Source organism: Giraffa tippelskirchi, chromosome 11, assembly GCF_054371585.1.
Source record: "Giraffa tippelskirchi isolate mGirTip1 chromosome 11, T2T-mGirTip1v1.2.pri, whole genome shotgun sequence".
In the NCBI taxonomy this organism is placed as follows: domain Eukaryota; kingdom Metazoa; phylum Chordata; class Mammalia; order Artiodactyla; family Giraffidae; genus Giraffa; species Giraffa tippelskirchi.
Genome location: NC_137285.1, coordinates 148,459,544 through 148,476,615, shown reverse-complemented (window position 1 = coordinate 148,476,615; position 17,072 = coordinate 148,459,544). Strand labels below are relative to the sequence as shown.

Genomic DNA, 17,072 nt, shown 5'->3' with positions numbered 1-17,072 from the left:
AGGAAGCTTGACTTCCCTGGCGGGTCAGGGGTTAAGACTCCTGTGCTTCCACTGCAGGGGGGCGGGGACATGGGTTCGATCCCTGGTCGGGGATTAAGATCCCACCGGCCACATGGTACAGTGAAAACACAGGAAAGTTGCACCTCTGATCCCGCCTTTCAGCCCTGAGCGCGGCACCCCAGCCCAGGACATGGAGAAGGAGACCAGCTTAACTCGGTGGGGGAGGCATGGTAAGTGGGAGGGGGCGAGGACGACCAGGCCTGCAGCCGAAGGGCCAAAGTCAGAAGTTAGTTTAAACTGACAACACTGTGACAGGGAGAGGAGAAGAGGCCACAGGAGAGATGTGGTGGGCCGGGGGTGGGGATGGGAGGGGCGGGGAAAAGTAAATAGAGACAGGAGACTGAGACAAAAAGACGGGATGAGAAGCAAGGAGGATGGGAAAGAGAGGAAGAGAAGGGCTCAGAGTCGAAGCTGGAAATGAGGACAACACATTAAGAGACATCTTCGGAGACTAAAAAAAAATGCTCTGTTTTAGAAGTCTGCCCCCCGCCCCCCATGAAGGTGTAGATCTTAAAGGCGGGCCTTAGGTTGAAATCATGTTTATATCCTCTGCACTTAGCATAGTGCCCGGTACATGCTAGGTGCTCAGGAAATTGGTTGAGCAAATAAACTATGAAGAAAAGGCAGGATTTCAGGACAGAAGGGGAGGGACACAGAGGAGAGTGGATCAGAGCTCAGACTTCAGTCATAGGGATATACTTTGCAATCCCAGATCTGGCACCTAAACTGCAGGATTCTGGGCAAGACTTAGCCTCTTCAAGTTTAGAGTTTCCCATATAAAGCTGTGAGGATTGATGTCTGCAATCTGCCTGCCAATGCAGGAGACACAATAGGTTTGATCCCTGGGTTGGAAAGATCCCCTGGAGAAGGATAAGGCAACCCACTTCAGTACTCTTGCCTGGGAAATGCCATGGACAGAGGAGCCTGGTGGGCTACAGTCCATGGGGTCACAAAGAGTCTAAGCATGCACACGCGCACAGCTCTTAGCGGGTGGCCTGTGTAAGTTCTCAACAATGTTAGCTACCATTATTACTGTTGTTGTTGCAAACAAATGAACAAGATACTACGGGCTGTGACAAATAGAGCATGAGAAGCTCTCAGTGAACGACTTTGCCCTCCCACTTTGCAGTGCTTTCCCACTCTACGTCTAGGTCTGGCCATGCGACTTGCTTTGGCCGACGGGACGATGGTAAACTTGATGCAAGCCGAGCTGCAGGGTGTGTAAAGGACTGCCTGTCTCTGACTCTTCACTTGGAAACTATGCCACTGCAGGTGAGCGTTGCTGGAAGGGTCCAGGAGATGGATGTGCAGAGGAGAGCCAAGGTGTTCCAGCTGAGGCCACTGTAGGTCAGTCACCCCCGAGCAACCCACCAACTCTTACAGAGTGAGCACAGGGAAGGTCTGCCAGGCCCAGCCCAGATCAGCGAGATGAGTCCTAACTCCCAGACTCTGGTGAAATAATACATGTCTGCCAGGACCAGCCCAGATCAGCAAGATGAATCCTAACTCCCAGACTCCCGTGAAATAATACATGGTTGCTATTTTAAGCCATTAAGTTTGGAGTGACTTGTTACACAGCAGTAGCTAGCTGATACAGGGGCCATGGAAGCCCTCATCTTCTAAAATTGAAAGGCAAATGAGAGAGAAAGTCATGATCTGCCAGGTTTTATTTGTGAAGTCTGCTGTATCTGTGCCAGAGAAAGCTGCAAAAAGTGCTTTGGAGGGGCCACCGTACGGGAGGAGAGAAGCTGGCCCCCTCACGGGACCCCCATGGGAGCCCTTCAGGTGGAGGGCAGGCCTGAGGTGGAGGCGGAGAGGGGCAAGTGCAGGCAGGCCGCAGCAGGCTGCAGCTCGGAGCGCTGAGGCCCCCGAGTGCGGGCTCAGCCCTTGGGGTCATACACCCGGCCCATGAAGACCGGGAACCTGTGCTGCTCGTCCCAGAGCACAAAGAGGAAGGGCTGCTGCACGTCGAAGACCAGCAAGTTGCGGGCCACAGAGACGGCCGAGGCTGCAGTCGCCTCCACCCCGCTCTCCTTCAGCTCCAGGGTAGCCTGGTGCCGGATCCCAGACACCTGCACGTCCGGGTCCTCCGTCAGCCCGCACAGGTTGATGTCGTAGATAAAGTCAAAGTAATCTAGCACAGACGGAGGAAAACAACGCGTCAGAGACCAGCACGACTGTCAACACGGTGGAAACTGGAAACGGAAAGCAGCCTCTAAAAACTGTATAAACAGTGAAATTAAAAAAATAGTAATTTAAAATATTGTTAAAATTAAAATATTACATTAAGAAACAAAACCAGACCAGCACGGAAACCTCAGCAGTTGGAGACACGGGTCCTGACTTCCCTGGGTTGATCCCAAGTCCCAGCCCTCTCTCTCTCCTCCTCTTCCTTGTTTATCAAATTGTAATCACATTACAATGCGCCTTCCAGTCCCGTTCATGGGCTTCTTAATCCGTGGGCCCATCTTCACTCCAATCACCACTTCCTCTCAAGTGGTCAGAGGCCTTGCCCTAACCCCGCCAAAACCCTGAAAAGTGATGCCGTGGCTTCCTCATCAACAAGGACCTTGGAAACGAGGTGATGTATCAGAAGGAGGATGTACGTTCTCAAATGACATCACGTACCAGGGCGTGAGGTCATGTACCAGAAAACAAGATCATCTATTAGGAGATCAAGTTTGATAAAAGAAAATGAAGGGATATATATGGCACGTGTGTGTGTTAAGTCGCTCAGTCGTGTTCGACTCTGTGCGACCCTATGGACTGTAGCCCGCCAGGCTCCTCCGTCCATGGGATTCTCCAGGCAGGAATCCTGGAGTGGGTTGCTATTTCCTCCTCCAGGGGATCTTCCCAACCCAGGGATCAAAGCTGGGTCTCCTGCATCTTTTGCATTGGCAGGCAGATTCTTTACCACTGAGCCACTTGAGAAGCCCAACCTGAGATGATGAATGTGAAAAATACTCAAGAGAGTGTTAACCCCTTTTTAAGGCCCATCCACCCACCCCCACAACCCCTTCTCCTCTGGGGGCCCAGGACCAATCCTGGGCTGCCAGGGCTCACCTAGCATGTCCTGACTGCTCTGCACTTTGATGCGAGGCATCATCAGGTGAGTGGGATGGAACCTGGTCAGCTCCAGCTTCCTCAGGACAGTTCCGAAGATGGCAGTGCTGAGAGCCTGCTCCAGGTCTTGGAGATGGTGTTTCACGCTCTGGGGCACCAGGACCACAAAGCTCAGGTTGTGGGACAGCTGCAGGCGGCCCACCTGGAGGGGAAGAGGTGCCCCTTATAGTCTGCCTACCCCGCTCTCTCCTGGCCCCTACCCTCTGGGACCTGAGGCTGGTCTCCAGTCTGTGCTGTTTCAACCAGGAGCCAGAACTAGGCTCCCAGGCTTTGCCACGAGATGGGGTGGCTGGGCAGGCAAACAGCGCTGGTCTGACCCTGTGCTGGTGAGATGCAGAGAAATGAGCCAGAGTTTCTGATTCCACAGGCTGAGGATCATAGCTGTGCTCTGCCACTGATGAGCTGTGCAATACGGGCAAGCAATGGACCTCTCTGAACCCAGTTCCTTTCACGTACGTTGTGCATAAAGTGTATAATACACATAATGTACCATCAGAGTTATCAGGTCTGTCCTTTCAAAGACTTTTGATGGCTTTTCCCTGCCTATGAGAGTAGGTATAAACCTCCTGGTCTGGCATTCAACGTGGTAGACAAGCTGATCCTAGCCTACCTTTGCAGTTTGCCAGTAGAAGGACTTACAACTGGTGGCCAGACAAAAGTAGGAGAGAAATACAGGACCCACAAGTCCAATACGTGAGTGTTCTCAGCTTGGGATGATTTGCCCCCAGTGGACATTCGATAATGCTTGGGGCTGGCAGGAAGAGGAGCTCACAGTGCTACTGGCATCTAGTGGGTAGAAGTCAAGGTTGCTGCTAAATCCTGCAATGCCAGGGACAGCACCTTATAATGAAGAATCATTGAACCCAAACTGTCAATAGTGCCAAGACTGGGAAACCCCAGACTGATAGGATATGAGAGACTATCACTGAAACGGCATTATGATTGAGGCTGAGAGATGGACAAGAAGAATCTAGAATGCAGAATTCAACTGGGCAATGAAGACGTTAACTGAAACCAATCAATTGTCAGAATTTGAAAAAATGGTCCAGAAGAAGCAGGTTGCACACTGATTTATCACTTGAAGAGCACAGACATTCGGGCGCTGTTGACAGAGGATCTACACAGGGTACGTTGACCTGACACCATGCACCCTTCACATCCTGTGTATGAGCCTTGCCTCTCTGACCAAAAATTACCACATTGTGGTCTTGAATTTTCCAGTTAGTAACCCTAGCATACTTGAGTTGGTAAACCTAATCCCCTTCATTGGGTAAATACTCCTTAAATCTCAGGAAAATTTAGAACGAAGTATGGGAATAACAAAATAAACCAATTCTGTAGTATGAACACTGGGTGATAAGTTCAGAGTAATCTGTGTTTGTTGTTTAAAATAGCATTTATAATTTTTAAGAGAGTCAGACATGCTAATTTAATGCTTTTGGACAAAGAGGGGTAGAATAACTGCATTTGGTTTGAGAATAAAGTTGAGATGTTAATTGAAAGTTGATTTACTCTTCAAATTTAATTTTCACAAGTGGGCTTGAGGTGCCAGCAAGATATGGACAAAGAGCGGTGTAATTAACATGCTAAAAAAGAATATCAAGTATACCAAACGCATGAAGTATATTTATAAAGTATGTATATAAGCTCAAAATGCTTAGGTGAACATTAATTAACCATATTTGTAAATGAAACAAATGGTTTAAAGGAGTTTAATCTGGTCAATATGGCTTAATTAAAGAACAAATGAAAGTGTTTTATAAAAAATTATGATTAACAACATAGCAACTTCAGCTAAAAATTTAAAGGCTTAAGTAAAACTTTGATTTTGAATTTATAATGTGACCATATCAAACAAGTGAAGTGAAGTGAAAGTCACTGAGTCGTATCCAACTCTTTGCGATCCCATGGACTGCAGCACGCCAGGCCTCCCTGTCCATCACCAACTCCCGGTGCTTACTCAAACTCATGTCCATCGAGTTTGTGATGCCAGCCAACCATCTCATCCTCTGTCGTCCCCTTCTCCTCCTGCCCCAAATCCTTCCCAGCATCAGGGTCTTTTCCAATGAGTTAGCTCTTCGCATCAGGTGGCCAAAGTATTGGAGTTTCAGTTTCAACATCAGTCCTTCCATTGAATATTCAGGACTGATTTCCTTTAGGATTGACTGGTTGGATCTCCTTGCAGTCCAAGGGACTCTCAACAGTCTTCTCCAAGACTCTATACTCTTCTCCATGGACTCTATACAGTCCATGGAATTCTCCAGGCCAGAAGACTGGAGTGGGTAGCCTTTCCCTTCTCCAGGGGATCTTCCCAATCCACGGATCAAACCCAGGTCTCCCGCATGGCAGGCGGGTTCTTTACCAGCTGAGCCACAAGGGACGCCCATATCAAATAAAGTATTTGTTTAAAACCCATGGAACGGTAAAGAGTGGGGAAAGTGAAAGTGAAAGCATTAGCTGCTTAGTCGTGTCTGACTGTTTTCAACCCCATGGACTGTAGCCCTCCAGGCTCCTCTGTCCATGGGATTCTCCAGGCAAGAATACGGGAGTGGACTGCCATTTCCTTCTCCAGGGGATCTTCCTAATCTAGGGATTGAACCCAGGCCTCCTGCATTGCAAGTGGATTCTTTACCATCTGAGTCACTTGGCCAACACCAAGGAGTGGGAGGGGGGTTGCATAAAACCCCTCCTCCTTTGCCATTAAAAATCCCTCACACCGATACTCCCCCCCAAACACTCTGAGTTAGAGTGGTGACCCAAACCTACCATGTATATTCACTCTTTCTGCCTTGTACATGTATTCTGGTTCTTTTAAATAGTTGGGAATACTGAAAGCCATTGGATAGGGATGGATGGATGGAGAGGTGGAAAAGTGCATGGAGTGGTCAAAAGTAACCACTTCTGTGACATCTTCCTAGCCCTCGTTCTGAGTGAGATGCTCCCTTTAGCATCTTCCATTGAATCCATTCATTTATTCAGCAAACATAATGAGCACTTATTATATGTGGCATTGTTCTAGGCCCTCAGATATTGTAGGGAAAAGAGAAAGTCTCTGATCACAATATCTCAGAGGGATAGACAATACTGCAATTAAATAGGCAAATAGCAATGTAATTCAGATAGTGATAACTACCATGCTTTTGAACTGTGGTGCTGGGGAAGACTCTTGAGAGTCCTTCTGACAGCGAAGAGATCAAACCAGTCCATCCTAAAGGAAATCAGTCCTGCATATTCATTGGAAGGACTTGATGTTGAAGCGCCAATACTTTGGCCACCTGATGCAAAGGGCAGACTGCTGGGAAAGATTGAGGGCAGGAGGAGAAGGGGCAACAGAGGATGAGATGGTTGGATGGCATCACCAACTCAACAGACATGAGTTTGAGCAAACTCTGGGAGATAGTGACGGACAGGGAAGCTTGGAGTGCTGAAGTCAGTGGGGTAACAGAGTTGGACACGACTTAGCAACTGAACGATACAAAGACAATACAGTACCGTGGATATATTAGTAATAAAACAGGATGATGTTACAGGGTGAGGAGGAGGCAACTTTAAGCAGGGGGAAGTCTCCTCCACCTAGGTGACCTTTTAGCTGACACCAGATGAGCCAGAGGAACAAGTTATGTGACAATCTGCCTGCAGAGGGTCCAGCAGAGGGAAAAGGTAGGAAAGCTTCCAAGGTGGAAACAGTCCTGGCATGTTCCAGAACAGGTCCTATACTTCTCAGCCTGATACTGCGTCACTGGGCATGTCCTATTGTTTCCTGTCTCATAGGTCTGTGTCTTGCTATCCTAACAAGGCAGAACTATCTGGTCATTCACGTACACACTGCTATTTAAAATGGGTAACCAACAACGACCTGCTGTACAGCCCATGGGACTCTGCTCAATGTTATGTAGCAGCCTAGATGGGAAGGGTTTTGGGGGAGAATGGATCCATGTACATATATGACTGAGTCCCTTCACTGTTCACCTGAAACTATCACAATGTGGTTTGTTAACCGGCTATGAGTGTGTGTGTGTGTGTGTGCTCAGTCGTGTCCGATTCTTTGTGACCTCACAGACTGTGGCCCACCAGGCTCCTCTGTCTATGGAATTTTCCAGGCAAGAATACTGAAGTGGGTTGCTGTTTTCTTTTCCAGGGGATCTTCCCGACCCAGTGATCAAACCCACATCTCCTGCATCTCCAGGACTGGTAGGCAGATTCTTTACCACTGAGCCATCTGGGAAGCCCTAACTGCCATTTCCTTCTCCAGGGGATCTTCCTAACCCAGGGATTGAACCCGGGTCTCCCACATTGTAGGCAGACGCTTTAGTGTCTGAGCCACCAGGGAAGTGACTAACTGGCTATACACCAACACAAAATAAAAAATTTAAGAAATAAATAACAACATAAGGAAGAAAACCAAGAAAATATCTGGTCTTTCTTCCTTCCCTCTTCATTCACTGAAATCATACTGTTCAATTTCTGCCAAGGAACTTAAGCCATTTAGCACATGCACACACATGCACTTACTACAAACAGGAACACATGGATATACCTAGATATGTGCACACATATGTACACAGATGCATGTGTACACCAGGACACACACAGAGGAGTTCCTAAGCCAGCAGGGTCTACTGGTGGGTTGACTCGGAAGAGAAGCCAAGACACAGAACAGGAACACGACTCACTTTTTGCCATTTGACGCAGTAGAGACGCAGGAGGAAACCTTAGAATCTTGCTTTCCAACCTCAAATATATAAGGCCTCCCTTGGCCCAGGCTGGAGAGGGGGAGAGGAGAAAAGATAGGGTGGAAATAGAGATGGAAGCAGTAGGAAAGATGGGTTTTAAGTGTAAGGGTGAGCCCCACACCGATGGAGCCAGAGCAGAAAGGAAGTCAGGACGCACAAGAGGCTCTGACACAGGAGTGGGAAGGGCCAAGAACTCACCCGGGCCTTCAGAGTCGGGTCTGTGAAAGACGCCACAGGGTACTTCTTGCTGTTCATCGTGGGCACTTTGATGGCAGAGGATTTGATGTAAAAGGGCTTCATGATTGTTCTGCTGTTATCAAACGCTATCTTCCACTTGGCTAGAGGGAAGAGCAGGGGGAGGGTTACTCTAACGCAGGTGGGGAGGGGAGGAAAGGGAGCTAAACGCTCTGTGGGCAAGGGGTGGGGCAGGTACCGCGGGAGCCAGGGGCGGAGCTCGGGGTTGAGTGGGTTTTAAGCCAGGAGGGGAAGGAAGACCTCAGGACGGGGAGACGCCCCCTCACCACTCAGGGCGACCGCGTTGAGGAGGATGAGGCGGGTGTCCTGAGGCAGGCTGTCCAGCAGCCGCCTGATCTTGTTGTTGGTCTTCTTGGCCACCCAGGCGTTGATGAGCTCCAAGCTGGCCACGCTGTCATTTCCCAGGGACCTCGGGCTGTTGCCATAGAGCCTCTGAGAGGCATCAGCGAAGGTGTCCCTGATCGCCAGGTCTGGAGTGATGGGGAGGCAGGGCAGGCGAGAGAGGCAGGCTTGAGGTCCCCGGGCACCCTCTCCCCTGCCAGGAGCAGCCCTGCAGAGGGAGCTGGCTTCTAACCCGGTGAACGCGGTGTGGAGCAGGGCTCCAGCCCCCTCCTCTAACAGACGCTCCTGAGCCCAGAGCTGGCGAACCCTGAGCTGAGAGCAGGAGGCCCCTTCCTGGGCCTCTACTGACACGCGGCCGTGGCTCGGCACGGTAGATCGAAACTTCCATTCGCCCATATCCTGCTTCGTTTCTTCCCTTCATTCAGACTGCTTTCTAGTCTCAGCCGAACGTTACGACAAGAATTCCTGGGTTTTGCTCTCCAAAACCCAGACCCACTAGAGAAAAAGAGTGTTTGAAACAAAAAATTTTCCTGAACTAAATATGTAATATTGACTGCAGCTGTATTTTCCACCAACCTAGCAAGATGGAGGATACAGCAAACAAGTAAAAAAGGCAATGTTTCTTGAACCCCTCTGAGTCATAAAAAAAAGTTTCCCCTTTTTTAAAGATAATGATGTGATTGGTGAGTTTGCTTTCTTTCCTATATTTTCTGTTTTTTTTTTTAGCCATGCAGAGCAGCACACAGGATCTTAGTTCCCGGACCAGGGATTGAACCCGTGCCGCCTACAGTGGAAGCGTGGAGTTCTACAACTGGATGGCCAGGGAATTCCAATATTTTCTCAGTGTTTTTTTTGTTTTTTTTAAACAATGAATGGGTATTGCTTTTATAGTTAAAAAAAAAAACAGAGAGAATTTTTTCCCCCAATTTAAAAGTGGATCACACTAAACCTGTAATTTTTAAGCTCAGCAGAACTGAGGTTTCAAATGTAGGCATGTCTGAAGCCCACAATGCTGAAGGGCTCTGGCTGAGGCTGGGTGGGAGTTCAGAGCCCACCTGGCTCCATCCCCTCCCACAGAAAGCACTACCCCACCCCCAACCAGCCCCCTCCCCACAGCCTCCTTAACTCCCACTCCCACCGGGACTCCTGCAGCAGTTCTGCAGAGACCTAGGGCTCTGGGGAACAAAATCTGAACGAACTGCATTAGATCATTTTGGAAGCTTATTGCTCTGATTGTTGTTGTTATTATTTAATCGCTCAGTCATGTCTGCCTCTTTTGCAACCCCATGGACTGTAGCCCGCCAGGCTCCTCTGTCCGTGGAATTTTCCAGGCAAGAATCCTGGAGTGGGTTGCCATTTCCTCCTCCATGGGGATCTTCCCAACCCACGGATCGAACCCGTGTCTCCTGCATTGGCAGGCGGGTTCTCTACCACTGACTGCTCTGATTACCTTACCTAATAATGCAACCTATGTAAATGACAACAAACTCATATAACATAAACGTACAAAGAACAGGAGTCCCAAGACCCCCTAACCCACGTTAACAAACTGTCTCTTGTTTGTTTTTTGGCCTCACAGCTGCGGGATCTTAGTTCCCCAACCAAGGCTCAAACCTGAACTCAACCAGTGAAAGGTCAGAGTCTTATCTTAACCACTGGACCACCCTGGAACCCCCAGACTGACAATTTTTTTGTCTGTTTTATGTCTAGAGCTCTCCAGCCCTCTCTGCTCCTGAATGCAGAGGACTGTTCTTAGTTTGATGGACCTGATGAATGCAAATGACATGCGCAGGGTCTCGCCTGGCACCTATCTGGGACCCAGAAGCCACCGGGTGTTTCTGAGGCCCCGCCCTGCTGTGCATGCTTCCCCGCCTCTAGGTCTAATATTCCCTCTGTCCCCTCTTTCCCCAGTGCTATGGATGGATGGAGGGTTTAGTCCTCAGTCGTGTCCGACTCTTGCGGCCCCAGGGACTGTAGCCCTCCAGGCTCCTCTGCCCATGGGATTCTCCGGGCAAGGATACTGGGGTGGGTTGCCGTTTCCTCCTGCAGCCCCAGTGCTAGGCGCCCACCCAAATCCTGAGGACCCAGCTCAGCCTCTGCCGTCCTTCCCGTGACACTCACCTGAGCTGTGGAAGATCTGAGAGAATGAGGCGAAACCTTTGGACGTGAAGGCCTTCAGGGCCCGGTGGACACAGCTGAAGTTCTGGGGGTAGGAGAGGAGCCGCTCCAGGCTTCCCTTGGTTTCTCCTCCAGCCCCTGCAACCAAGAGCAGAGGGAGGGGGCTCCAGGGTTAAGAGACCAGGCTGCAATGGCGGGGCGGGGCGGGGTGGGTAACCCCGTATCATCAGAGCCAGAAATGGTTTGAAAGACAACACATGTCAGAAAGAGGAGGGTGGGGGAGTTATCAACAATCTAGAATTTTCTAGGACTAAATATTCCCTTCCTGCATTTTCCTACCTAATTTTAATACCACTCATCACCCAAAGCCTGGTCCAATCACCACCTCTTCCACGTGATCTCTTAGTTTGTCGGTTCAGGTCTACAAAGATTCAACCTATAAGCAGGGACACTAGGTTGTCATTAAGGAGAGAGCAGAGAATCATAAAAGATGTCCAATACCCTTTCCCCTTGTTCATTATTAAATACTTATTGTCCACACCTTCTGGGTGGTAATAGATAGAATTTAGCAAGCACTCACTTTGTTCCAGGCATCGTAAGTGCTTCTCCCACAGTATCTCTTTGATTCTTCACTATAACCCTTTTATGTAAGGACAGTTACTATCCCCATTATGCAGATGAGAAAACTGAGGTTTAAGAGAGGAAGTAATCTACTCATTTTAAGATCATGGAGTTCATAACTGGAGGGTGGAGAAAAAATTCAAGCCATTTTTTGGGGGGGCAATAAAAAAATTAACTGAAACCAATCAAACGAAATGCACATTCCAGGGGACTTTTGGCAATATCTGGTATCTCCAATACCTGGAGGTGTGGGGTGCTACTGGCATCTAGTGGATACAGGCTACGGATGTTAGGATTCTGGGACTCTAGTAGAAAGGTTCCCCTGTTCCTCACTGTATTGGCTCCAGTAGCCTTCCTGGAATTCCCCTTTGGAGTGACAGCTGTTTCCATTGCCTGGAGCACTTTTTTGTGCCATTCTTAGGTAAATTACCCCAGGGGACTTGACAGTGGTCTTTCAGGGAAGTGCAGGGATTAACATTTTTTTGACCTCCTACCACATTAGGCACTGGGCTATCAGCTTAATTTTTCTTTTTTTTAAGGGTGGCTCAGATGGTTGGAGAAGGAAATGGCAACCCACTCCAGCGTTCTTGCCTGGAGAATCCCAGGGACGGCAGGCAGAGCCTGGTAGGCTGCCGTCTATGGGGTCGCACAGAGTTGAACACAACTGAGAACTTCACTTTCACTTTTCACTTTCACAACCATTTCCATTTTACACAGAGGACTCAGGCTCAGAGAAGTTAAGCGATCTGCTCAAGGTCACACAGCTGAAAAGCAGCATTATTATGATTCTACTCTATGTCTCTCTCCTACTATTCATCTTCCTTATGGCCTTACCCTGAACCATGATTGATGGGCTGGAACCTTATTTAAATGTTCTTGTAAAGTTCATAGGATTTTATAAGCCATGCTGCTGCTGCTGCTGTTTAGTCACTAAGACGCGTCTGACTCTTTTGTGACCCCATGGACTATAGCCTGCCAGGCTCCTCTCTCCATGGGATTTCCCAGGCGTGAATACTGCAGTGGGTTGACATTTCCTCCTCCAGAGGATCTTCCCGACCCGGGGATGGAAACCATGTCTCCTGCAATGGCAGGTAGATTCTTTACCACTGAGCCACCTGGGAAGCCCTTTATAATCAGTAGTGCCTATTAAATCATTGTTAAATGAAAGAATAAATGTAAGTTCCAGAATAAAAAGATTCTCCTCCCCCACCCCCAACATAGCCCATTTTTACAGCTTCCCTCCTGAGGCATAGCTGTGTCTATATCCAGATACCTACCCCGCCTCAGTGAGTGAAAGTGAAAGTCACTCAGTCGTGTCTAACCCTTTGTGACCCCATGGACTGTTCAGTCCATGGAATTCTCCAGGCCATAATACTGGAGTGGGTAGCCGTTCCCTTCTCCAGGGGATCTTCCCAACCCAGGGATCAAACCCAGGTCTCCCGCCTTGAGGACAGATTATTTACCAGCTGAGCCACAAGGGAAGTCCAAGAATACTGGAGTTGATAGCCTATGCCTTCTCCAGGGGGTCTTCCTGACCCAGGAATCTAACCAGGGTCTCCTGCATTGCAGGCAGATTCTTTACCGAGCTATCAGGGACCCCGCCTCAAGGGGAACGTCAAACACGTGAACTGGAGAGAATTCGGGCTCTTACCCAGCAGGATTTGGGTGAGGAGGCTGGCGATGCTGAAGGGGGAAAAGATGAAGTTGGTCTCCTTCTTCTTCAACACTGAGAAGTCGTGGTAGAGCCTCAGGGAGAAGTCTGTCAGAGCCTCCCCCAGCACCGCCTCTGCTGAGCGGATCTCCGAGTCAGAGCAGGAGGTGACAGGCGCCGGGCAGAAGCGCTCAGCAGTGGGCTGGACGGTTGATGGGACCGGTTCGGTGGCGGGCTGGCTGAAGGGCTCGGCGACAGTGCCTTGCACGGCGGTCAGGTTAGCCATCGGCGAGGTGGGAGAGTCCTCGTTGCCTTGAAAGGACTCGCTGTCGAGAATACCTCCTTTCTGGCTGTCTCCTTCACTTTCCCCTTCTTGTAAGTTCCCTGGGCCGACGATCATATCTGAGGCGACTCTGTCCTGTGGTTCAAGAGACTTTCTTTCTTTTATTATGAGGCACAGTCCCCTTTAAACACAAACACTCTCAGGAGGAGAAGGTGGGATTTGTTTAGTTGCTAAGTCTGTCCGACTCTTTGCGACCCCATGGACTGTAGCCCGCCAGGCTCCTCTGTCCGTGGGCTTTCCCAGGCAAGAACACTGGAGTGGGTTGTCATTTCCTTCTCCAGGGGATCTTCCCGACCCAGGGATCAAACCCAGGTCTCCTGCATTGGCAGGTGGATTCTTTACCACTGAGCCACCAGGGAATTGAAGGTGTGATACCAGAGAATTGTTCCTGACAAAGCTTGGTGGGACAGGGGCCTGCCTGGAGCCCCCACCATGGATTGCTTCAGAGAAAGCCGCATTATCCCATTTAACTGATAAAACAAACTGATGCTGAGACAAATTAACCAACTAGCCCAGGGTCTTAAGAGAAGCCGGAGGAAAAACTAGGGGTCAGGCTTGGGTCTCTGCTTCCAGATGCCTTGATCACCACCACATCATCTGATCCATCTCAAAGGGCAATGCTAAAGTCAACTTCCGCACACGCCCACTGAATGCACATGCCAAGGTAAACACCTCCCTTCTCCCTGGCTCACCCCTTACCCCTGACCTCCAGGACCACTGAGGGGAGGCTTTAGGTCCCAGGGGCCCCACCCTCACCCCGCAGCTCAGGTTTCCACGATGACCTCTTGCTTTTTAGTTTCAAAATGCTGTCCATCTCCTTTGCCCTTCTGCTTTATTCTCCACTTTGTACATCAGGGTCGGTCGGCTCGCCTAAGTGCCAGGCTCCCCGCCACCGCAGTGGGGTGGGGGGCCAGGCAGGATTAGACCCCGTGTGGGTCTGAGTCCTTGCTCTTTCCAAGCTGTGTACTCAACTCTGGTGGGAGGACCTCCGGTGCTGACCCCAAGAGGAGCTCTCCTAACTCCCTGGAACCTGAAGGGTTAACCTCAGCCCTGGTCTGCCTGGCCATGCAGGGGTCACTCACCCCAGCCAGCAGCAGCAGCAGCAGGAGGGTCAGCGGGGTCAGCTTGGAGGCCATCTGGGAGGCGACGTCAGCCTGGACCTGCAGGGCCAGCCAGCTTCGGGTGCCAGCTCCGAGCCTGGGGGCCTGGGGGCCCTCCCGCACGCCCACCCCCACAGAGCCCGCCCCCATTCAACGCTCCCCACTGCCTCCCGCCTCCTCCTGGCACCTCTTCCTGTTGTTCCCAGGCCACGTCCCTTTCCCAACTCGGCTGGCCCCTTGTCCAAGCTCCCTCCCAGGCCAGGGCCGTCCACCTGCTCTATCTAGAGGGTCCCGCTGCAGTTCAACAATGAGGCCGAGTCGGAGAGAGGGGCGGGCCGGAGGGGGCCGGGGGAGGGGAGGGGAGAGAAAGGGGAGCAGTGACGCCCAGAGACCCACAGAGACAAGGGGGGCCTAAGGGAGGGAGGGGAGCGAGGACGGGAGACCGCCTTCCTCCCCAAACACCCATCTGCCAGCACCAAACCTGCTCCTAAGTCCCGAGATCGCTGCGCTGCCTCGGGGCGACTCAGCGACTTGTCCCCCAGGGTTGGGGAGGCTGGGGTGGGTGGGGGTTCGGTCGTAGCTATTGGTTGGCCCAGGACACTGCCCAGTTACAAATTAAGGCGGATAGAGCGCTGGTGTGGTTTCCCGTAAATCAGGCTGGGCCGGACCACTTGGTCCAGCCCCTGCCTGGAATTTCAGCTCAAAGCCCCTGGAGATCCGGGCTGGGGAAGCTGGGCTGCAGACCTCAGCTGGGCACAGCCAGGCGTCCTGCTCCCTCTGCAGGGGCGGTGATGGAGACGTCCCAGACCCCAAATGTGCTCCACAGCTTACCAGCAAGCTGCCTTCCCGGAACTGCTCGTTGGGCTGGATCCCTAAAGGAATGCCTGGAAAGAGGCCCGATGGCGCCCATTGGATGTAATAGCTGAGAGCCTCGCAGCACTTAAACGTCTGGTTCACTTGGTGAGCCTTCTCTTGAAAATAAAGCCTGGACTCGACCTCCTGAGCTCCTGACTTCACCCCTGCTCTCCTCCTGTTCCCGCTTCTTTTCTTGGCAACCTGGAGTTCGTGGTTCTACCCCTCTGTAACACATGAGGAATCTGGGGCCCCCGGTTCAGCAAGCATTCGCCTTAACTGAAAAACAGAAAACTGGGAAAAACAAAAACAAAACCAGAAAAAAAAAAAAACAGCCCAGGAAGCTGGGTATATGTGTCAAGGGGTGGGAGGCTGGAGACTGGAGCCAACACGCCTGGCCGTGAGGCCTGGCTTGTGGGTGACCCCAACAAGTTGCTTTCCCTCTCCGTACCTAGCTTCCCTCTCAGGGTTGCCAGGTAAAATACAGGAAGAAGCCCAATTAAATTTGAATTTCAGATAAACAAAAGTTGTTTTGAAAATATGTCCCATGCAATATCAGGACCTACTTACATTAAAAAAAATTTTTTTTGTGGACGTTTATCTGAAATTCATATTTAACTAGACATTCTGCATCTTATTTGCTAAATCTGGCAACCCTACTTCTGCAAAACACGGTGGTCTCTGATGGCCTGATAGAGCTCTGATGCTCTGTGGTCGGGTCACTGCCAGGCCTGTCCTGTTTGGCACATTCTGGAAAGTTGGCTGCTAGCAGCAGAGCTGCTGCTCCAACGGGCTGACCAGGAACGGGAACAAGAGAACATTCATGGGCTCCTTGGGGGCATCCACGGGAAAGACTCACAAAGACGGTACCGGCTTTGCAGGTCCTCATTCCTTGGGGTTGTGGGGGAACCTCCCAAGTCATGGAGAAGTCCCTTTACATCGTGCCGTGACTGCCAACAGCTGTACACACAGTGGTACTCCTCGTAAGAAACAGCTAAACAAAAAGAAGCTGGTGGAAAGCACCCCCTTCATCCTTCATTAATGCTCATGACATCTAAGAAATGGGTGCTAACATTAATTCCATCTGAAACGAATTTTAAAAAATGAGACTCTGACTTCCCGGGTGGTACAGTGGATTAGAATCCGCCTGCCAATGCAGGGGGCACTGGCTCGATCCCTGGTCTGGGAAGATTCCATGTGCCTCGGAGCAGCTAGGCCTGTGTGCCACAATTGCTGAGGCTCCCCCCCCACCCCGCCCACGCTGCTGTTACTGAAGTCCGTGCGCCCAGAGCCTGTGCCCCACAACCAGAAAAGCCACCGCAACGAAGGGTAATCCCCGCTCACCGCAACTCGAGAAAGCCTGAGTGCAGCAACGAAGACCCAGAGCCACCAAAACTCAGTTAATTAATGTTCAAAAATGAGACTCAACAGAAAATTATTTGATTCACCTGATGTCACACAGCTAGTGACACAGCCAGGTTGTGGACCACATCTGTCTGACCTCCAGACGCAGCATTAACCCCTATGAATTCTTGGCACAAGCCGTGAGCCAGTCTGAAGCTGGCAGCAGAGTGAACATCCTGTGTCCAGCGGCAGGACCGTGGAGCTCTGTGCACCAGGGTCTCAGGGTGGGCAAGGACCAGCGGAGAGGTCGTCCCAAGCTCCTTCGGACTTCTCAGCTCTTTGGCCAAAGCCGTCTCTTCTGGACATTTAAAGGGTTGTCTCTGCTTTGTGGCGACTGTCTCGCCCGATGAAATTGGGAACCAAGTTGAAGCCCTTTCCCACTGTGAATGGCCTGAGGTTGCCTTACTCAGGGTGTTTGCCTTCGTGTGGGTAACTGGATGGCTTCCCTCATAGCTCAGCTGGTAAAGAGT

The 17,072-nt window shown here is 50.6% G+C and overlaps 1 protein-coding gene across 7 annotated transcripts; it reads right to left on the bottom strand.

Moving 5' to 3' along the window:
• Nucleotides 1-1,709: 1,709 nt before the first annotated feature.
• Nucleotides 1,710-15,204, bottom strand: SERPING1 (serpin family G member 1). 7 transcript variants are annotated; one of them, XM_081538993.1, is made up of 8 exons: nucleotides 15,091-15,204; nucleotides 14,329-14,406; nucleotides 12,904-13,336; nucleotides 10,635-10,769; nucleotides 8,438-8,641; nucleotides 8,115-8,254; nucleotides 3,124-3,325; nucleotides 1,710-2,194 (listed from the first exon to the last, which is right to left on the bottom strand). In XM_081538993.1, the coding sequence occupies exons 2-8, from the start codon at nucleotides 14,380-14,382 to the stop codon at nucleotides 1,941-1,943; spliced, it is 1,422 nt and encodes a 473-aa protein (XP_081395119.1). In that variant the 5' UTR covers nucleotides 14,383-14,406; nucleotides 15,091-15,204; the 3' UTR covers nucleotides 1,710-1,940. The 7 variants fall into 7 exon arrangements, with proteins under 7 accessions (XP_081395119.1, XP_081395124.1, XP_081395121.1 ...); XM_081538998.1 differs by having other exon boundaries at nucleotides 12,904-13,321; XM_081538995.1 differs by having other exon boundaries at nucleotides 15,178-15,204.
• Nucleotides 15,205-17,072: the final 1,868 nt, after the last annotated feature.

Coding starts and splice junctions, on each gene's coding strand:
- SERPING1 (XM_081538991.1), bottom strand. CDS start 14,382: ATGGCCTCCAAGCTGACCCCGCTGACCCTCCTGCTGCTGCTGCTGCTG. Junction 8,642..10,634: donor TCAGATCTTCCACAGCTCAG/GTGAGTGTCACG, acceptor CCATCACTCCAG/ACCTGGCGATCAGGGACACC. Junction 2,195..3,099: donor GCCCTGGCAGCCCAGGATTG/GTCCTGGGCCCC, acceptor CGTCTGTGCTAG/ATTACTTTGACTTTATCTAC.